This window comes from Vicugna pacos, chromosome 3 (genome assembly GCF_048564905.1).
Source record: "Vicugna pacos chromosome 3, VicPac4, whole genome shotgun sequence".
Taxonomy (NCBI): Eukaryota; Metazoa; Chordata; class Mammalia; order Artiodactyla; family Camelidae; genus Vicugna; species Vicugna pacos.
The window spans coordinates 18,043,679-18,061,184 of NC_132989.1; the positions used below are offsets into that span (position 1 = coordinate 18,043,679).

General features: G+C 33.4%; 1 protein-coding gene across 1 annotated transcript in view; it reads left to right on the forward strand.

The window, feature by feature from the left end:
* Window positions 1-17,506, forward strand: part of LARS1 (leucyl-tRNA synthetase 1) — a 55,683-nt gene that overhangs the window by 6,623 nt on the left and 31,554 nt on the right. Inside the window, exons 2-12 of the mRNA XM_006204493.4 lie at window positions 1,150-1,268; window positions 3,403-3,490; window positions 3,899-3,979; window positions 5,790-5,927; window positions 8,303-8,464; window positions 9,032-9,144; window positions 10,065-10,128; window positions 11,783-11,850; window positions 11,952-12,177; window positions 14,682-14,769; window positions 14,852-14,928. Of these exons, the coding sequence (XP_006204555.1) occupies window positions 1,150-1,268; window positions 3,403-3,490; window positions 3,899-3,979; window positions 5,790-5,927; window positions 8,303-8,464; window positions 9,032-9,144; window positions 10,065-10,128; window positions 11,783-11,850; window positions 11,952-12,177; window positions 14,682-14,769; window positions 14,852-14,928 (1,224 nt within the window). The remainder of the gene's footprint in view (window positions 1-1,149; window positions 1,269-3,402; window positions 3,491-3,898; window positions 3,980-5,789; window positions 5,928-8,302; window positions 8,465-9,031; window positions 9,145-10,064; window positions 10,129-11,782; window positions 11,851-11,951; window positions 12,178-14,681; window positions 14,770-14,851; window positions 14,929-17,506) is intronic.

Consider the following 17,506-nt stretch of genomic DNA (forward strand, 5'->3'; position numbering starts at 1 on the left):
GTTTTCTCTTTAATTGCACAGAATTCCTCTTTGCATAATACTTCAAATTTGTGTAACCATTAAAAAAAATAGCTGTCTAAAAATCCAGTATATCTGTGCTGTGAGTAGAAAGCATGTTTTAAATTGTTGGGTGGAAGGACGGAGGGAGACATGACTAAAAGAGGTCGAGATCCAGAGGTTAGGCGACTTGGCAAGATCACCTGCCTAGTAGGTTGTAAAAGTCTAAGTAGAACCTGGGTATTTTCTCATTCGAAATTGCTGCAGAATCTGGAAATGTTGTCATGTAAGAAGGGGCAGAAAATCTAATTTCGGTTCAGATAATTTTATACCAGAAAATAAGATTCTAGAAACTAATATTCAATTTGCAAAACAGAATTAGATTCATGTGTGGTCCATTGGTATCCAGCTTTCACACTTGCCAGGCCTGTAAGTGCTGTGTCCTGCTCTGGCTTCAGCACACGTGCTTTTAGCAGCTAATTCTTTCGCACAGAGTCACAAACTGGGAAGGAAGCTCTAAACCTTCTTTTTCAGAGTTGAGAGTGATCATGTGTGTTCTTTCCTTTCACTTTTATCCAAAGATGGCATAAGGGCTGAGGGGAGTGTTGAATGTCAGGTAGATCCAGTATGCTGGAGGCATGCTTGCCATTCCTCTGTTTCATTTTAATTTCATATTAATAGCCTGTTAACCATGTTGGAGAGAAGTTCTTCATCAGCTGCCTTGAAAACATGCACAGATGACTTATCCTCCCTCAGCCTCTACCCGTTGGGTCTCACTGTCCTCCTTTGGTGGGTGTGATTCCTGCTGGGCAAGCAGGCGCTGCTCCATCACTTGCTTTCTAAGTATTCATGTATTTTAACTAAATGGGGACATTTGACAACAGTTTACATTGTAGTATCAGAGTAAAAACAAGTACTTCAAAGCTTTTTTTATGTTTAAGTAATTCTTTAATCATCCCTTTGAGGTTTGAAGTGGACAGGTCATGATAACCCCAGTTTTTAATCTTACTCACTTAAATTTTAAGATAACAGTGGGAAAATTAATCTGTCTGAAACAACTCAATTCTGTATGAACCCTGTTTTTTTTCTTTTTCTTAAAGCAAGCCTGTTGAAATATAGTGTGGATTATCCTGTCTCTTTTGTGTCTAATAGGAAAGAAAAGGAACAGCCAAAGTGGACTTTTTGAAGAAGATTGAGAAAGAAATCCAACAAAAATGGGATACCGAGAAAGTGTTTGAGGTCAATGCATCTAATTTAGAGAAGCAGACTAGGTGAGTAATAGTTTGTGAAGTTCTACACATAATGTTTCTAAAAGTATTGGCTGCAGAATCTGCTCTGTGGAAAGGATAAGGCAAGTTGTATTTATAATGTCTGAAATGGGCTGAAGGATTTGACTTATACTTTCTGCATTTCAAATTAGCATCCTCTTTCCTGTAGAATTCTTAAAGGGTTTTTTCTACATAAATTTTTAAACTAATATTTTCCTATTTAGACAAATGAAGGAGAATGTTTTGAAGTTTCATCTTTGCTGACTGATAAAAGAAAATCATTCTATTAGAGATTCATATTATAATGATAATTATCTCCAAAGGCACAAAATACAAGTTTTGAAGGGTTTCTGTATTTTAAGATCTTATTTTATAAAACTTTGTTGCCTTCATGTTGAGAATCATTGTTTATAAGACAGACCATAGATAATGATGTGATATTGGAGAAAAACAACAAAATAACTGCCACAATACAGTACCACAATAAATATGTGCATCAATTATAAGATATATCTCAATTTCAGATATGTTGGAATGTACAAAAATGTGCTCCTTAGAGTTGAGAAAATACACTGACAATAACAATAATAGTAGCTAATATTGAACACTTACTGTTCAGTATGCCAAGGCAGTAGGAAATATGCCATTTTTTTACACGCATAGTTTAATCTTTTTTTAACTTAAAAAAATTTTTTTGTTTGCAGGGGAATGTAATTAGATTTATTTATTTTATTCATTCATTCATTTAAAGTGGTGGTACTAGGGACTGAACCCAAGACCTACGCCATGCTAAGCATGAGCTCTACCACTGAGCTATACCTTCTCCTCTTAGTTTAATCTTAATAACCCTTTAAGATTACCAATATTTTAATTCTTATTTCATAGATGAGTATACTGAGGTACAGAGAGGCTAAGTAACCAGCTCAAGGTTGCATAACTAGGAATTGACAGGGCTCAGACTTCTTATCAGGACTTTCTTTTTAAATTAAATTTAATTTTCTAATTTTTTTTAATTTGATTTTTAAAAAATTTTCAACATAAGATGACTTTATTGAAGTGAATGCATATACAGAATCCCCATATAAAAGTTATCAGAACTTTCTGATTCTGAAGTCTTTCCTTGCTACTAAGCTATACTCTAGTAGGATTTTTTTTAAAAGAGTAAAGGAGTTTGCTCTCATACAAAGTCTCTGGTGTTATACTTTAATCTATAATTTGAAACTCCTATTTGGTTGTAGAATTTTGGTCAACTATAAGGTAATTTAAAATGATTGAAAGTGAATTGGAAAAGCTCTTTTACTCAGTGAAAAAAAAATGAACTGAAGAAACTTAGAAATATAACATTGAGTGAAAAATGCAAATTGTAGAAGTGTATGTGAAGTAGACCATTTTTTAATAAAGCTTACAGGGGAGTAAAACTAAATAAAACATCATTTAAGGGACCAGATTATGTGCAAACTGTTAAAAAAACAAGGGAATAACAAAAGTAAATTTCAAGATACTGGTTATCTCTGGTGGGAGGGCAGGGAGGAATATACAGGTAGCTTCATTGAGTTTGTAAGTGGGGTGGTGTGTTTACGGGTGTTCATTTTATTGTGTTTCATAAATTTATGTCTATTAGATATACTTGATTCATAAAAAAAAGAATAAATCATAATACATAAAGCAGCTTTAAAAAGGTGCTTTTAAAATGAATTTACCCTGTATCATGTAATATTAGGGATGTTTTCTTTTACCTGAGGGACTTTGAATGGCTGTATATATCTCTAATGAAAGCAAGTCTCACTTAATCAGTAAAAGATTAAATTAATCCAGATTCCTAAGAGTACTAATTTTTTCTTTTCTAGTATGTCTTCTTAGTATTTCAGCTCAAGTTAAATCTACAATGTTTGCCACAAGGATATTTAGTTCTTTAATAGCTAGTTATAAATATTTCATTTTTACTAAATCAAAAATAAATTTCAATTTTAGAGAGCTTTTAATTTCTGGATTTATAAACTTTAATTTTAAATGTCTTTTAAATAACTAAAATTTAAACAAGTTATTCATGGTAAGCATTCCCTCAGCCCTACTCTTAATTGTAAAAAGAACTTAAACATTTTCTTTTCTGTACTTTTTTTACCTGGTTGTTTTGCAGCAAGGACAAGTACTTTGTAACCTTCCCATATCCATATATGAATGGGCGCCTTCATTTGGGACACACATTTTCTTTATCTAAATGTGAGGTAAAGCTTTCTCTATGTTTAATATAGTGGGGTGGAGGGTCTTTAATTAATACTATTTTGAAGAAAATGATGTCTGTAAAATTTATTTCCTGTTAAGGGAACATGTAATTTCTTAATTTTCAGCATAATTTTTATATTTAAGTAATTTAATTTACATATTTTGATATGTGTAAGTATATATGTGTAGGGGTCTAGGCATGTATACAAAGTTAATAAGTAATTCCTAGGTTGGTGAAAAGACAAAAAAAGAATAGTGGGCTAGAATTTTGGAATGACTATGAAATCTAACTGGTGTTCTAAAGGAAGACGTGAAGAGGAAAATGAAACTGATGATCTTTGTGAAAAGTTAGCATTTTGTATTCATCTAGCATTTAAATTTGTAGTTTAAATTCAGTTTTCTTTCTATAGTTTGCAGTAGGGTACCAGAGATTGAAAGGAAAAACTTGTCTGTTTCCCTTTGGTTTACACTGTACTGGAATGCCTATTAAGGTAAGATTGCTTTGGGTTTGCTTTCTACTCTTTGGAGCAAATAGTAATATCCAAGAGCTTGAAATAGAATTGTCAAATGTGTACTTCTATATTGTGTTGCAGGGTTTTTGAAGTGAGTTGAATTTATTATAGTGAAAATTAATTTTTAGAAAGCATATGAAGAAGTGCTTATTAAATAAAGGGCACACATTAAGGTCTAAGTGATTTCTAACTAATTTTGATATCTTTTGGTTACCTTGTATATTCATATTTTTGTTTTAGAATTAGTTAATAACTGCTAACAATTAAAATGGGCAGTGTTTTGTGCATTCATGATGTATGTAGACTGTTAGCACAAAATACTAAACAGTCATATTTTGGCCATTTTTGCAAGTGTCTTAAATTTGTCATAAATTTATTTTAAAAATAATTTTCAGCAAAAAACGGGCTAAAAAACTAGAGTTGGGAATTGGGGAATTTAAGTCTCATTTCTTTTTCTCCAATCTTTTATTTTGAAAAATGTCCAACTTATAGAAAGGTAAAAGGATAGTTCAGTGGACACCCATGTACCCTTCACTTATAGTTACCAAGTATTAACGTTTGTCACAGTTGCTTTAGTTCTGCCTCTCAACATAAAATGCATACATGCTTTTTTCTCTCTTTTTCCTGTGAACTCATTGTAAGTAAATAGCAGACATCGTGACATGTCACCCGTAAACACTCCAGCATGTATCTTTTGAGATAAGGACATTCTTCTACATTGTCACAATCCCAGTATCGCCTCCAAGAAATTTAACATTGAAAAGTATTATCATTATCTGTTGTCACATTTCTCTAGTTGTCCCAAAATGTCCTTTCTGGCAGTTCCTTACTTTTTATTTTGTGGGTCACACATTGCATTTGGTTATCACCAATACTACATTGGTGGAGTTTAAACTTCCCACTGTATCATATCAATGGCAGCTTGTCTTCATTTTAGTGATATTAATTAATAACTGCCAGATTTCCTCATTCTGAAGGTAATCTCTCTCTTTTTTAATTAAAAAGAAATCTGTGGGATGATACTTTAAGAGCCTCTGAATATCTGGTTACCTAGTAACTCAGTGGTTTTGGCATGCTTTGATGATCCTTGTCTTTTAATTACTGAATCTATGCTTATAAAATGATGACTTTCTAGTTGTCTCATTCTTTCCCTATTTATTAACTGAAATTCTTTGTAGAAGATTCTCCTCCCTTTTTTAAAATTCACAATTCTACATTCGTATTTTTCTCATAATTTTAACATGTCTACTTGGTGTCATCTTTGTGACAGTGGACTCACAGTACAGCTGAAATGAGTTGGGGTTCAAAGTGCAGGTTCATGTGTTAGTTCTCCAGCTTACTAGGTTTATAACTTTGGATAAATCACTTCATCTTCCATTGTATGTTTTCTAACTTAATATCTGTCCTATCTACCTAGCAGGCTTGTGATGGTAACTATTAGGATATATGTGACAGTAATCTTTAAATTGAGAAAAGCAGTTATTAATGTTGTTACTTAAAATGATAACACTATATCTTATATATCTTTGTACTTCGAACAGCTGACAAATAGTGTACTGCATTGAGTAGACTGGGTATTGAATAAGTGGTTACTGAGGAAATGAAGTAGTGGATTTTTAGGTACATGACTTGTATGATTTGAATTTTCTATAATGATCCACTTATGTATAGATGTATTGCAGAAAATTTCACGGTAAGTTTTAGTTGATCATAGAAACAACAAAAAAACTCAGATTGTTTCTACTTTGAATTTTGAACTTTACCATCTCTAATGTTGTGTTTGTTATAGGCATGTGCTGATAAATTGAAAAGAGAAATAGAGCTTTATGGTTGCCCCCCTGATTTTCCAGATGAAGAAGAAGAAGAGGAAGAAATCAATGTTAAAACAGAAGATACAGTAATTAAGGATAAAGCTAAAGGAAAAAAGGTTTGGTGATACTTCTTTTGCTTGAAGTTTTACATTTATATTTGTCTGATTTATATGCACATTTCTAGTACTAGCACAGTACCTGACACATAAAAAGTATTCAGTAATTTTTAAAAAATAACAAAGCAAAAAATTATGTTTCTCATTTTTTGGTTATCTTTTCCCCCCCTTTTTACTTTCTTCTGAAATAATTTTAGACTTACAGAATTGCTAGATTGTACAGGGTTCCCTTAGAATATTCACACAGTTACATAACCCAGTTATATAACCAGGGTACAGTCCTCAAAACTAAGAAATCAATTTGAACAGTACTGTTGAAGAAACTACAGACTTCATTTGGATTCACCAGTTTTTCCTTATTGTCCTTATTCTGTTCCAAGATCCCACTTTGCACTTAGTTTGTCGTGTCTCTTCTGTGTTTGTGTTATATGATCTTGGCACTTTTGAAGAGTACTGGTAAGATAATTTATAGAATATCTGTCTGTTAGGGTTTGTCCAGTGATTTCTCATGAGTAGATTGAGAGATGATGTGTCTTTAATGCATCATATCAAGAAGTTTAAGATATTGATACGTCTTATTACAGGTGATGTTAACCTTGATCAGTGGTTTAGGTGGTGTCTGCTAGGTTTTCTTCTGAGATTTTGTTTTTCCGTCTTTACAGAGAAGAAATTCATATGTATTTTGAGAGAGATACTTTGAGGCTATGGAAATAATATCTTGTTTCTTTTAAAATATGTACTCACTAATTTGAGCGTTCATCAGTGCATCTTGCCTGCAGTAGTTATCACTGTTGTGTTCTAATGGTGATTTTCCGTTTCCCTCATTCCTTCTACATTTATTGTCTGGAATTCTGAAAGGAAGAGTTGTCCTTTCCTCCCCACTTATTTATTCATCTCTTTTTTATATCAGTGTGAATTCATGCATGTTTATTTATTCTTTGCATTATAATCCAATTCTGTTGGATTTTTTTGTTGAGTTGTTGTTATTGCTCAAATTGTTCTAGATTTGGCCATTGGGAGTCTTTTAGATTGGCTCCTGTGTCCATCTGACATGCGCCTTTCTTTTCTTTCCTTTTCTTTTCTCTTTTCTTTTTTCCTTTTCTTTCTCCCTTCTTCCCTTCCTTGAACCTTTCTGTTTTTCTCTCTTTCTTTCTCTTCCTTACTTTCCAGTGCCACAAGATGCTCCAGGCTCAGTTTATATTTTCCCTGTTTGAGCCCTGGAATCAACCACTTCTCCACAGAGTCCTTTTTCTTTTTGATGGAAAATGGTATTTAGAAACTAAGCTCTGAGCACTGGGTTTGCTCATTGTTTCTAGGCCCTCTCAGTAGAAAGAGCAGGGAAATGTATGCATGTCTACTAACCCACTTAACTGTATGTGTAGTATTTATTTCTTTATCTATCTATCTGTATTTTTTTAAAGTGCACACTGATACCCCTGCTGCTGTGTTAGCACCATAGGGCTCATTCTAGCATTGTGCTTTTGCTTATTTGTGACTTCTTTCTCAAATAGTAGGAAACCCGGCTCTCATTATTTACAGTATATTTGTTGTTTGCTCAGTTCTCTACTAGTAGTTTCAGAATTGCTAACCTGTACCCCTGAGGGAAACAGTTTTACCAACTAAAGTAGTACAGCGGTTGTGTATAGTTCTTTTTGTCTTTAGAATCTACTCAGCACACCGTTTTCTAAAATGACTTCTAAAGCTCCTTTCTTCCCTACCCCTTGTGGTGTGGTTATGTCATATATTTGTAATACAGTTAGATACATTTTTCACAGTCTTTATTCCATTTTGGGTTCCTCCAACATCTTGGTCGATTTTTTAAAAACAATTTACATGTAGTAAAATTAACTCTTTGTAGTGTATCATTGTGTTGATTTGACAAATCCATGGAGTTAAGTTTCTACCACCATAGTACCATACAAAGTAGTTCCCTCATCCCCTAAATTCCTTGTCCTGCCTTTTTGTTTGTAGTTCAACCTGTTTCTTTGCCTATCTCCAGTCCCTGGCATGTGATTGCCTTTTTGATATTGGTAAATATTGAGAAAGGAGGAAATTCTTTTTGGTAACTTAATCATAACTTTAAAAAGATGCATGTGACATTAGAAAAAAGGAAGTAGAGAAGGTCTGGTGCTAAGATCTTTGTCATGATAATTCTTTATGGTTCCACACATTTAGTTATCTTTGGTGTCAGAATCCAGGTATGGTTTGGCAGACAAAATAGTACATCCAAATCCTGTAGTATTCTGACATGTCAATAGCATTGTTTTGGAGTTTAAAAATTACCAAATGGGATTACTCACTTAAAGTTGTTGTGGTTCTGGACTTTGTTAACCAGTGGTTGGTTTTTCTTTGATGGAGTTTGCTGGTCTTTTTAGAGTAAAGCTGCTGCTAAAGCTGGATCATCTAAATACCAGTGGGACATAATGAAATCCCTTGGTCTGTCTGATGAAGAGATAATCAACTTTTCTGAAGCAGAACATTGGCTTGACTATTTCCCACCACTGGCTGTTCAGGATCTGAAGAGAATGGGTTTGAAGGTACGCCCATCACCCCGATAGTCTAGGAGAAAGAACGTAGTGATATTTTTGTGATTGTGTGAGATTTGGACCACTTCTTAATTTAGAGTAGTAAATTCCACCAGTATTCCTCTAATGACTCAGTATTGTTATTGTCAGATTACAACCAAATGGTCCTTGATGTAAGCAATGAAGTACTTTAATATTTGTTGTTTTGGAATATATTTAGATATATTGTCAATGAGTAGAAAGGAATTCTAGTCAAAGAATATGAAGAAGCCCGAGTGTTACTTAACTATTTAGGGAGACATAAGGGTGTTATTTAAATGTTTCTTCTTAATTTATTATAATTCCTACATGTTTAACATATAAGTGTGTGTTTAAAAACTTACATATTAAGCACAAAGTAACATATTAATTGTGATAGTTATTTAATAGGTGGGACTTGAAATTTTTTGGTTTGCTTTTGATATTTGATATAATTCTAAGTTGGACAGTAAAGAGTAGAAGGGTAAATGATTTATGAGAATTCTTATTCATGGAGACTATACAAGTTTCTCAAAAATTACCTTTTCTTTTCTCCTATAGGTAGACTGGCGTCGTTCCTTCATTACCACTGATGTTAATCCTTACTATGATTCGTTTGTCAGGTGGCAGTTTTTAACATTAAGAGAAAGAAGCAAAATTAAATTTGGGAAGCGGTGAGTTTGTTATCCTTTGGTATAATACAGCAAAAATCATATAATTCCTGCAATGTTGGTCAGTGTGCCCCATAGCCTACTTTTTTCCATTATCCTTTCTCTTTCTATAATTTTTCTTTTTATTCTCTTGTTTCCTTTGTCTACCTTTTTGTCTTGCCAGTATCTTAATTTCTCTGAGTGCTTAGTATTTGTGATAGAACCAGGGAGAGTAGGGATGTTGGTGTTTATGATCTCACTAAAGATTCTCTTAAGATTTTAGCCAAGCAGAAAAATAATTTTATTTGCTTTATTATTTGCTCTATAAATTGTTCTGTAAGGTTCTTTCTTGATAATATGGGTTAATTAAAAGCTATTTGCATTTCACAAGTGAATTTATATTTTATAATCTTTTGTTTCATACCAAAAAGCCAAGATCAGTGAATATTTTTCAGTGGTATTACCTTTGATGAAGGCAGAAATCTTTCATTAAATAATTATGTTGGCTGATACAAACTACTATGTACAGAATAGATAAACAACAAGATCCTACTGTATAGCACAGGGAATTATATTCAATGGCTTGTAGTAACCTGTAATGAAAAAGAGTATGTATATGTATAGCTGAATCAGCATGCTGTACACCGGAAACAAATACAAGACTGTAAATTAAAAAAAAAATGCAGATTGAAAGAAAGAAAAAGGAAAAAAGAATCAAAATGGTAAAATAATTCTTATAAAATAAAATAAAATGGTAAAACAATTCTTAAAAACAATAAGTAACTATGTTGGCAATAGACCTTCCCATAAAAGCATAAAAATGATGTAGACTTTTTTTTAATTAGAAGAAATAATTGTGAGATGCTAAAAACAACACTGGCAAATATAGTAGGATAAAACTTGTGTATTATGATAATACTTGTCGCTTATTATTTATTTTTTAGGTATACCATTTATTCTCCAAAAGATGGACAGCCTTGTATGGATCATGACAGACAAACTGGAGAGGTAATTATTTATGACATAGAGCAGTTATTATAATAATTTTTAATATGGGCATAGAATTTAAGAAACAGATCAGAAACCTGACAACAACTTTATTCCAGTAGTGAGGTATACAGTCATTGATAGCCTGGTGGCTGTGAAGAGGGAGGCAGAATGTCATCATAGGCCTCTGTCTTGTCCAGGACCTTGCTACTCCAAGAGTGGCACTTGGTTCAGCTGCATCAGCTTGTTTCAGAAAAGGACTTTCTTTTTTTTAATTTGCTTTGTACTTATTTATTTTTAAATCCTTAAAAAATTAAAAAAAATTTTTTTTTTGCAGGGGGAGATAATTATGTTTATTATTTATTTTTATATTTTATTTTATTATTATTATTTTTAATGGAGGTACTGGGGATTGAACCCTGGACCTGGTGCATGCTAAGCACATGCTCTACCACTGAGCTGCACCCTCCCCCCTAGAAAAGCACATTCTTGAGCCTCACCCCAAAATTGCTGAATCAGAAGCTCTGGGGGTGGGGCCCAGGAATCTGTCTTTTAATGTGTTCTCAATGTGATTCATATGCCTGCTCATGTTTGAGAAGCACCACTGCTCTAAAAGGAGAGCGTGGTGAAAGGTAATGAGATATGTGGTTAACTGATGTAAGCAGATTCCATTTATACTTGCTTTGGTCATGTGCCTACTTACCTATTTCCAAAGTACTTCTAGCTATTCATGGCATCAGTTTACCCTGTATTGTAGGACACATCAGTAACATTATTCCTTGTAACACTAGAGTGAACGAAGGGTAATTCATTTGCCTAAAGCCTTGGCACAGTAAATCAACAGTGCCAGGATCTGAACTTAGGAGTTCTGTGAGTGCATTGTTCTTTGTTACCACCTTTGAACACCTTTGTAGTCTAGCGACTACTTTTCAAAATCAGCCTTCAATTATGATGTAACTTATCTGATAGAAGTGAGAGTTGATGAAAATTTTGAAAGTTTTGAGAAACTTCAGAAGGCCCAGTTTATTGAGTGTATTAAGCTTTAATATAGCCTATGGTAGCAGTATACTAATTTCAATAGTGCATCATAGCTTTTCAAAGCTTTTTCCTGTCATTATCTTATGTGTTCCTCAGGGCAGTCCTGTGTGAGGCACAGCACAGTTATTTTACAGATGAGGAAACGAAGACTCAGAGCAATTGTGACTCCTTGGGTCCAACCATAAGTAAGGGCCCAAGCTGGGTTTCGAATGTCCATCATCTGACCCCTGGCCGAGTGTGTGTCTGTGATGACTGCTCTGTGGGGTTGATGTTGATCGTATCTTCTAACTCCCATTTTGGCAAACGCTATTTTGGCTGATTAATCCAAGACCAGTTTTTTTTTTTCTCCTGTTCTTCCTTCTCATGGGAGCTCTTAGCAAGCCTCACTCAGTTCAGCCTCCTTGACCAGTTCTGGTCTGGTGTGGCATGGCATGGTCTCCCAAGCCACTTCTTACACATTAGGTTTCCACGTGGATATGGTCAGCATACCACTGGCAGTCTCTTCATTGGAAAAAAGAATTGTTCCAACAATGCAAGAACCATCTTAGAAATTTGCATCAGATTGCTCACATAGATTAATAGGTTTAATCTAAGTCTTTTTTTCTTCCTCAGATTTTTGTTTTGTTTATTTGTTTAGGGTGTTGGACCTCAGGAATATACTCTAATCAAGTTGAAAGTGCTTGAGCCATACCCATCCAAACTAAGGTAGGTTTACTGAAGCATTGTTATTTCATCTTTTTTGAAATATCAGATAGTTGTGATAGAATCCACAACTTTTTTTGCATCAACATGTATTTTTTTCTTAGTGGCTTGAAAGGGAAAAATATCTTCTTGGTAGCTGCTACTCTCAGACCTGAGACCATGTTTGGACAGACAAACTGTTGGGTTCGCCCTGATATGAAGTACATTGGCTTTGAGACAGTGAATGGTGATATATTCATCTGCACCCAAAAAGCTGCAAGGAATATGTCATACCAGGGCTTTACCAAGGACAATGGAGTGGTGCCTGTTGTTAAGGAGTTAATGGGAGAGGTAAGTTGGGTAACAGACTTTTTAATTTAGTACATAAATTTAGAGGAAAATCTCAACAATGAAGCTTGAAAAAGGGACATTAAGAAATTTTTTTAAGTGAGGTGTACACACAGTCAAATGTCTAAGTCATAAGTGTACATTTTGGTGCCTTGTCACATATACATACACTCATGTAGGCGCCACCCAAATCGAGATCTAGAACAGTTCCCGCACTCCACAAGGTGCTCTCATGTCCATTTCACATCAGTGCTCAGCCTGCTCCTGCAAAGGTAACCACTGCCGTGACTTCAGTCTCCAAAGATTAGTTGCTGTTCTTGAACTCTGCATAAGGGAATTTATACAGTCTGTACACTTCGGTGTACGTGGAGAGTTATCCATGTTATGTATAGGAGTAATTTGTTCTTCTTTTTTTTAATTGCTGTGGAATAGTCATTGTATGACTATATCACTAAAATAGCATTTTTTAATCTTACGTTTCAGCTCAGTAAGTATCTGGTTGAAAAATACACAGTTCTCCCCAGCAGATTTAATAGCTGCAGTAAACATTATGTTGCTTTTTGAATATGATTACCTGCATTCCTGGTGTGGAACTGCAGCTGCTTTTGTCCTGAGAAGAAAGTTTTGGTTGATGTTAACTAAATCTGGGAGGTTACACAGCTCTTATCCTTAGAACTTATTTAATTATCAGTATTTTTGAATGTCTTATTCCCTTTGGTAAATGCTGATGTTTGTCACCTTAATAAATAACCTTTTAGAAGAAGAAGGTGAGTCAAATATCATCTCAGTTCTCCTTTTGAAATTGGACTTTGATTTCTTACTTATTTTATAAACTTATTTTTTGACTGGATTGTTATATATTTATAACAAAATTTAAAAGAGAAAATTATACATAAAATATTCCCAGTGACTCAATTTTCCCTTCCATAGACAGTCAGTAAAATAAGTAAAAAAAAGTCTTGTGTATCCATCCAGAAGTATTTCATGAATATATAAGCAAATACATATGTATATATTCCTTTACCCTCTTTTTAATACACAGACGGCAATATACTTTATCACATTATTCTGTGTTTTCCTTTCTTTTTTACTTAACTGTTTCCTGATAATCATTTTATTAGTAGGTAAACATCTTCCTTGTTCTTATTTTTACTGTTACATAGTATTCCATTGTTTGGCCACAAGTTATTTAACCATTCTGTGTAATGGATATTCATTTGTTTATTTTTACTGAATTATAGTCAACATTATATTGCAATGTTGTCTCAATTTCTGGTGTATAACACAATTCTTCAGTCATACACGAATACACATATATTCATTTTCATATTCTTTTTCACCATGTGTAATGGATATTTAAATTGTTTCTTATGTTACGAACATTGCTGCCACATTCTCGTTAGTTCCTATGTTAGAGTTCTGTCTGAGAAGTTTTTGGAACAGTATTAATGACACAAGTTTTTTCCTAATCTTAAATGCAACTTCTTTTATGTTAATTTGAGCAGATTCTGGAATGAGGAAAATGGGTGGTATAAATTAAAAAATAGCTTTCAAAAAAAAGTGAAAAAAAGAAGCTTTCAACCTTTAAGATTGTTACGATATTTAGCTTTTACCCATATGACTATTAGTTCCATAAAAGCAGTTTGTTTATATGAATAAAGTGGGATGGGTGGGAACTGTATGGAACTGAAAAGTGCATTCCTTTCCTAAACAAGCAGCTGCAAGCTTTTTGTTGATGTATTAGACTATGGGTCCAGTATTGTCAGATCTTCTGCCCTTTTTTTTTTTTAAAGGAGAAACTAGATATATCTTTTAAATTTAATTTATCTTCTTAATTATCATTTAAAATAGATGTACGGGGGAGAGTATAGCTCAGTGGCACAGTGCATGCTCAGCATGTACAAGATCCTGGATTCAGTCCCCACTATCGCCATTTAAAAAAAAACGAAGTGTTAAAATAGAGGTACAATATTCTTTTTTGTTAATGTCTGATATTTTATTAAGTGATTTTTCTAAAATTGAAAGTTTTAGTTGTTTCCAGGGTTTGCTAATGTACTTAACCCAGTATTGGGCAGAGTCTCAAAGAAAAAATTCTTTTTTCTTTTGAGGTGAATTCCTAGGATTGCATTGCTGAGTACAAGTTGTGTGAACATTTTTGTGGCACTTGCTGTGGATTCCTGCATTGTTTTCCTCAAGGAGTACAATGTTAAAAGCAATGTATTTGCGTACTAATTTTCTCACAACCTTATAAGATTTGGGTATTATAATTATTTTCAGTTATTTTTAGTCTAGTAGGTATAAAAGAGTGAGTGTTTTATTTTATATATTTTTGATTATATATTTTGATTATGTATATTCTATATATTTTGATTAAATATATATTATATTTTATATATTTTTGATTATATATGTTAGCTTCTCAGGGCTTAAAATAATTAACATTGTTTTAAATTTTAATGGTGGGAATAAGTTACTTTATCTTTTATGCTGATCTTTTTCTTACATAGGAAATTCTTGGTGCATCACTTTCTGCACCTTTAACATCTTACAAGGTGATCTATGTTCTTCCGATGCTCACCATCAAGGAGGACAAAGGTAAAGGGTTTCTTTCTTTCTAGAAATTCTTTGGGAAACACATTCTGGTTGTATTAGTTAATTCCATATTTTCTTATGTAAGGCACTGGTGTGGTCACAAGTGTTCCTTCTGACTCTCCGGATGATTTTGCTGCCCTCAGAGACTTGAAGAAAAAGCAAGTGAGTGTCTGAGTTCCATGTTTTTATTTCCTTTTCATCATCTTGTTGGTTAGGTACCAGTGAACTAACTATTGTATTAGGCTAAAAAGCTATGCATGTATCTTTGAAATGCTATCTTTAACCTGTTTCTTGATGTTTTTATGTTTTCCTATCATTTGAATTTTAAATATATTTCATAGAATCCTTTCTTAAAGTTAATTTATTTAGAGCTCATAATTTTTTTAGGTTCATAATAAAATTGAGAAAAAAGGTACAAAGATTTCCCATGTACTCCCTGTTTTAACACATGTGTAGGTTCACCCATTATTAACATCACTCACCAGAATGATACATTTTTTACCAAAAAATGAACCTACATTGACACATCATAATCACCCAAAGGCCGTAGTTAACCTTAGGGTTCACTCTTGGTGCTGTATTTTCTGTGGATTTGGACAAATGTGTAATATATCTATCACTATAATATACAGAATATTTTCATTGCCTTAAAAATCCTCTTTGTTCTTCCCGTTCATCTCTCCTCCCTCCCACCCCTGGCAACCACTAATCTTTTTAATTGTTACCATAGTTTGACCTTTTCAGAAAGTCATATAGTTGGAATCATACAGTATGTAGCCTTCTTAGATTTGACTTCTTTCACTTAGCAATATGCATGTAAGTTTTCTCATGTCTTTATAGCTTGATAGGTTATTTCTTTTTAACACTGTAAAATATTCTGTTGTCTGGATGTACAACAGTTTGTTTATTCATTCAACTACTGAAGGACATCTTGGTTGCTAACAAGTGTTTGCACTTATAAGTAAAGCTGCTATAAACATCCATGTGCAGGTTTTTATAAATTTATAAATTTATAAAATATAAATATAAATACAAATATTATTGCTGAATCATATGGTAGGAGTATTGTAGTTTTATAAATTTATAAAATATAAATATTTATAAATATAAATATTATTGCTGGATCATATGGTAAGAGTATGTATAGTTGTGTAAGAAACTGCCAAACTGTCTTCCAAAGTGGCCGTACCATTTTGCATTCTCACTAGCAATGTATGACAGTTCCTGTTGCTCCACATCCTTGTCAGCATTTGGTGTTGTCAGTATTCTGGATTTTGGCCATTGTAATTGGTGTGTGATGATATCTTGTTTTATTTTGCATTTTCCTGGTGACAGACGATGTGGAGTATCTTTTCGTGTGCTTATTTTCCATCTGTGTGCCTTTGGTGAGGTGTATCTGTTAAGGTCTTTGGCTTATTTTTTAAATCAGATTTGTTTGTTTTCCTATTGTTAAGTTTTAAAAGTTCTTTGTACATTTTGTCTAACAGTCCTTTATCGGATGTATCTTTTGTAAATATTTTTTCTCAGTATGGTTTGTCTTTCTCTTCTCTTGGTATTGTCTTTTGCAAAGCAGAAGTTTGTAATTTTACCAAAGTCCAGCTTATCAATTATTTCTTTCATAGATTATGTCTTTGATGTTCTCTAAAAAGGCATCTCCATACCCATGGTCATTTAGGTTTTCTCCTGCATTATCTTTTAGGAGTTTTATAGTTTTATGTTTTACATTTTGGTCCATGATCCATTTTGAGTTAATTTTTGTATTGAGTGTAAGGTCTTTTTCTAAATTTATTTTTATGCAGATGGATGTCCGGTTGTTCCAGTAACATTTGTTGAAGAGACTGTCCTTGCACCATTGTATTGCCTTTGCTCCTTTGTCAAAGATCAGTTGATTGTATTTATGGGGATCTGTTTCTGAGCTCTGTGTTCTGTTCCATTGATCTGTCTATTCTTTCGTCAGCACCACAATGTCTTGGTTATTGTAACTTTATAGTAAGTCTTGAAGTTATTCAGCATCAGTCTTACAACTTTTTTTTTAAATATCGAGTTGGCTCTTCTGGGTCTTTTGCCTCTCCATATAAACTTTGGAATCAGCTTGTTGAGATCCATAAAGTAATTGGCTGAAATCTTGATTGAGATTGTATTGACTCTATGGGATGAGTTGAGAAGAACTGACATCTTGACAATATTTAGTCTCACAATCCGTGAACATGGACTATCTCTCCATTATTTAGTCCTTCTTTGATCCTGTTCATCAGAGGTTTGTAGTTTTCCTTGTCTCTTACATGTGTATTGTTAGTTTTGTACCTAAATATAATTGAACAGCACAGCTTTGAACTGTGCAAGACCCACTTACATGTAGTTATTTTTTGATAAATATGTAGTACAGTACTACAACGATCATGGTTGGTTGAATTTGTGGGTATGGAACTGTGGATACAGTGGACTGACTGTAAAGATACATGCAGATTTTTGACTGCTTGGTAGAGTCAGCAGCCTTAACCCCCATGTTGTTTAAGCATCAACTATATTTAATTTTGGGGGGAACTAATGTAAATGGTATTGTGTTTTTAATTTCAAATTCTGCTTGTTCATTTTTGGTATACAGGAACACAATTGAATTTTGTATATTAACTGTATTCTGCAACCGTCCTATACTTTCCTATCAGTTCCAGGAGTTTTTTTTTTTTTTTTTTTGGTTGTTGATTCTTTGAATTTTCTATGTAGTTGATCATGCTATCTG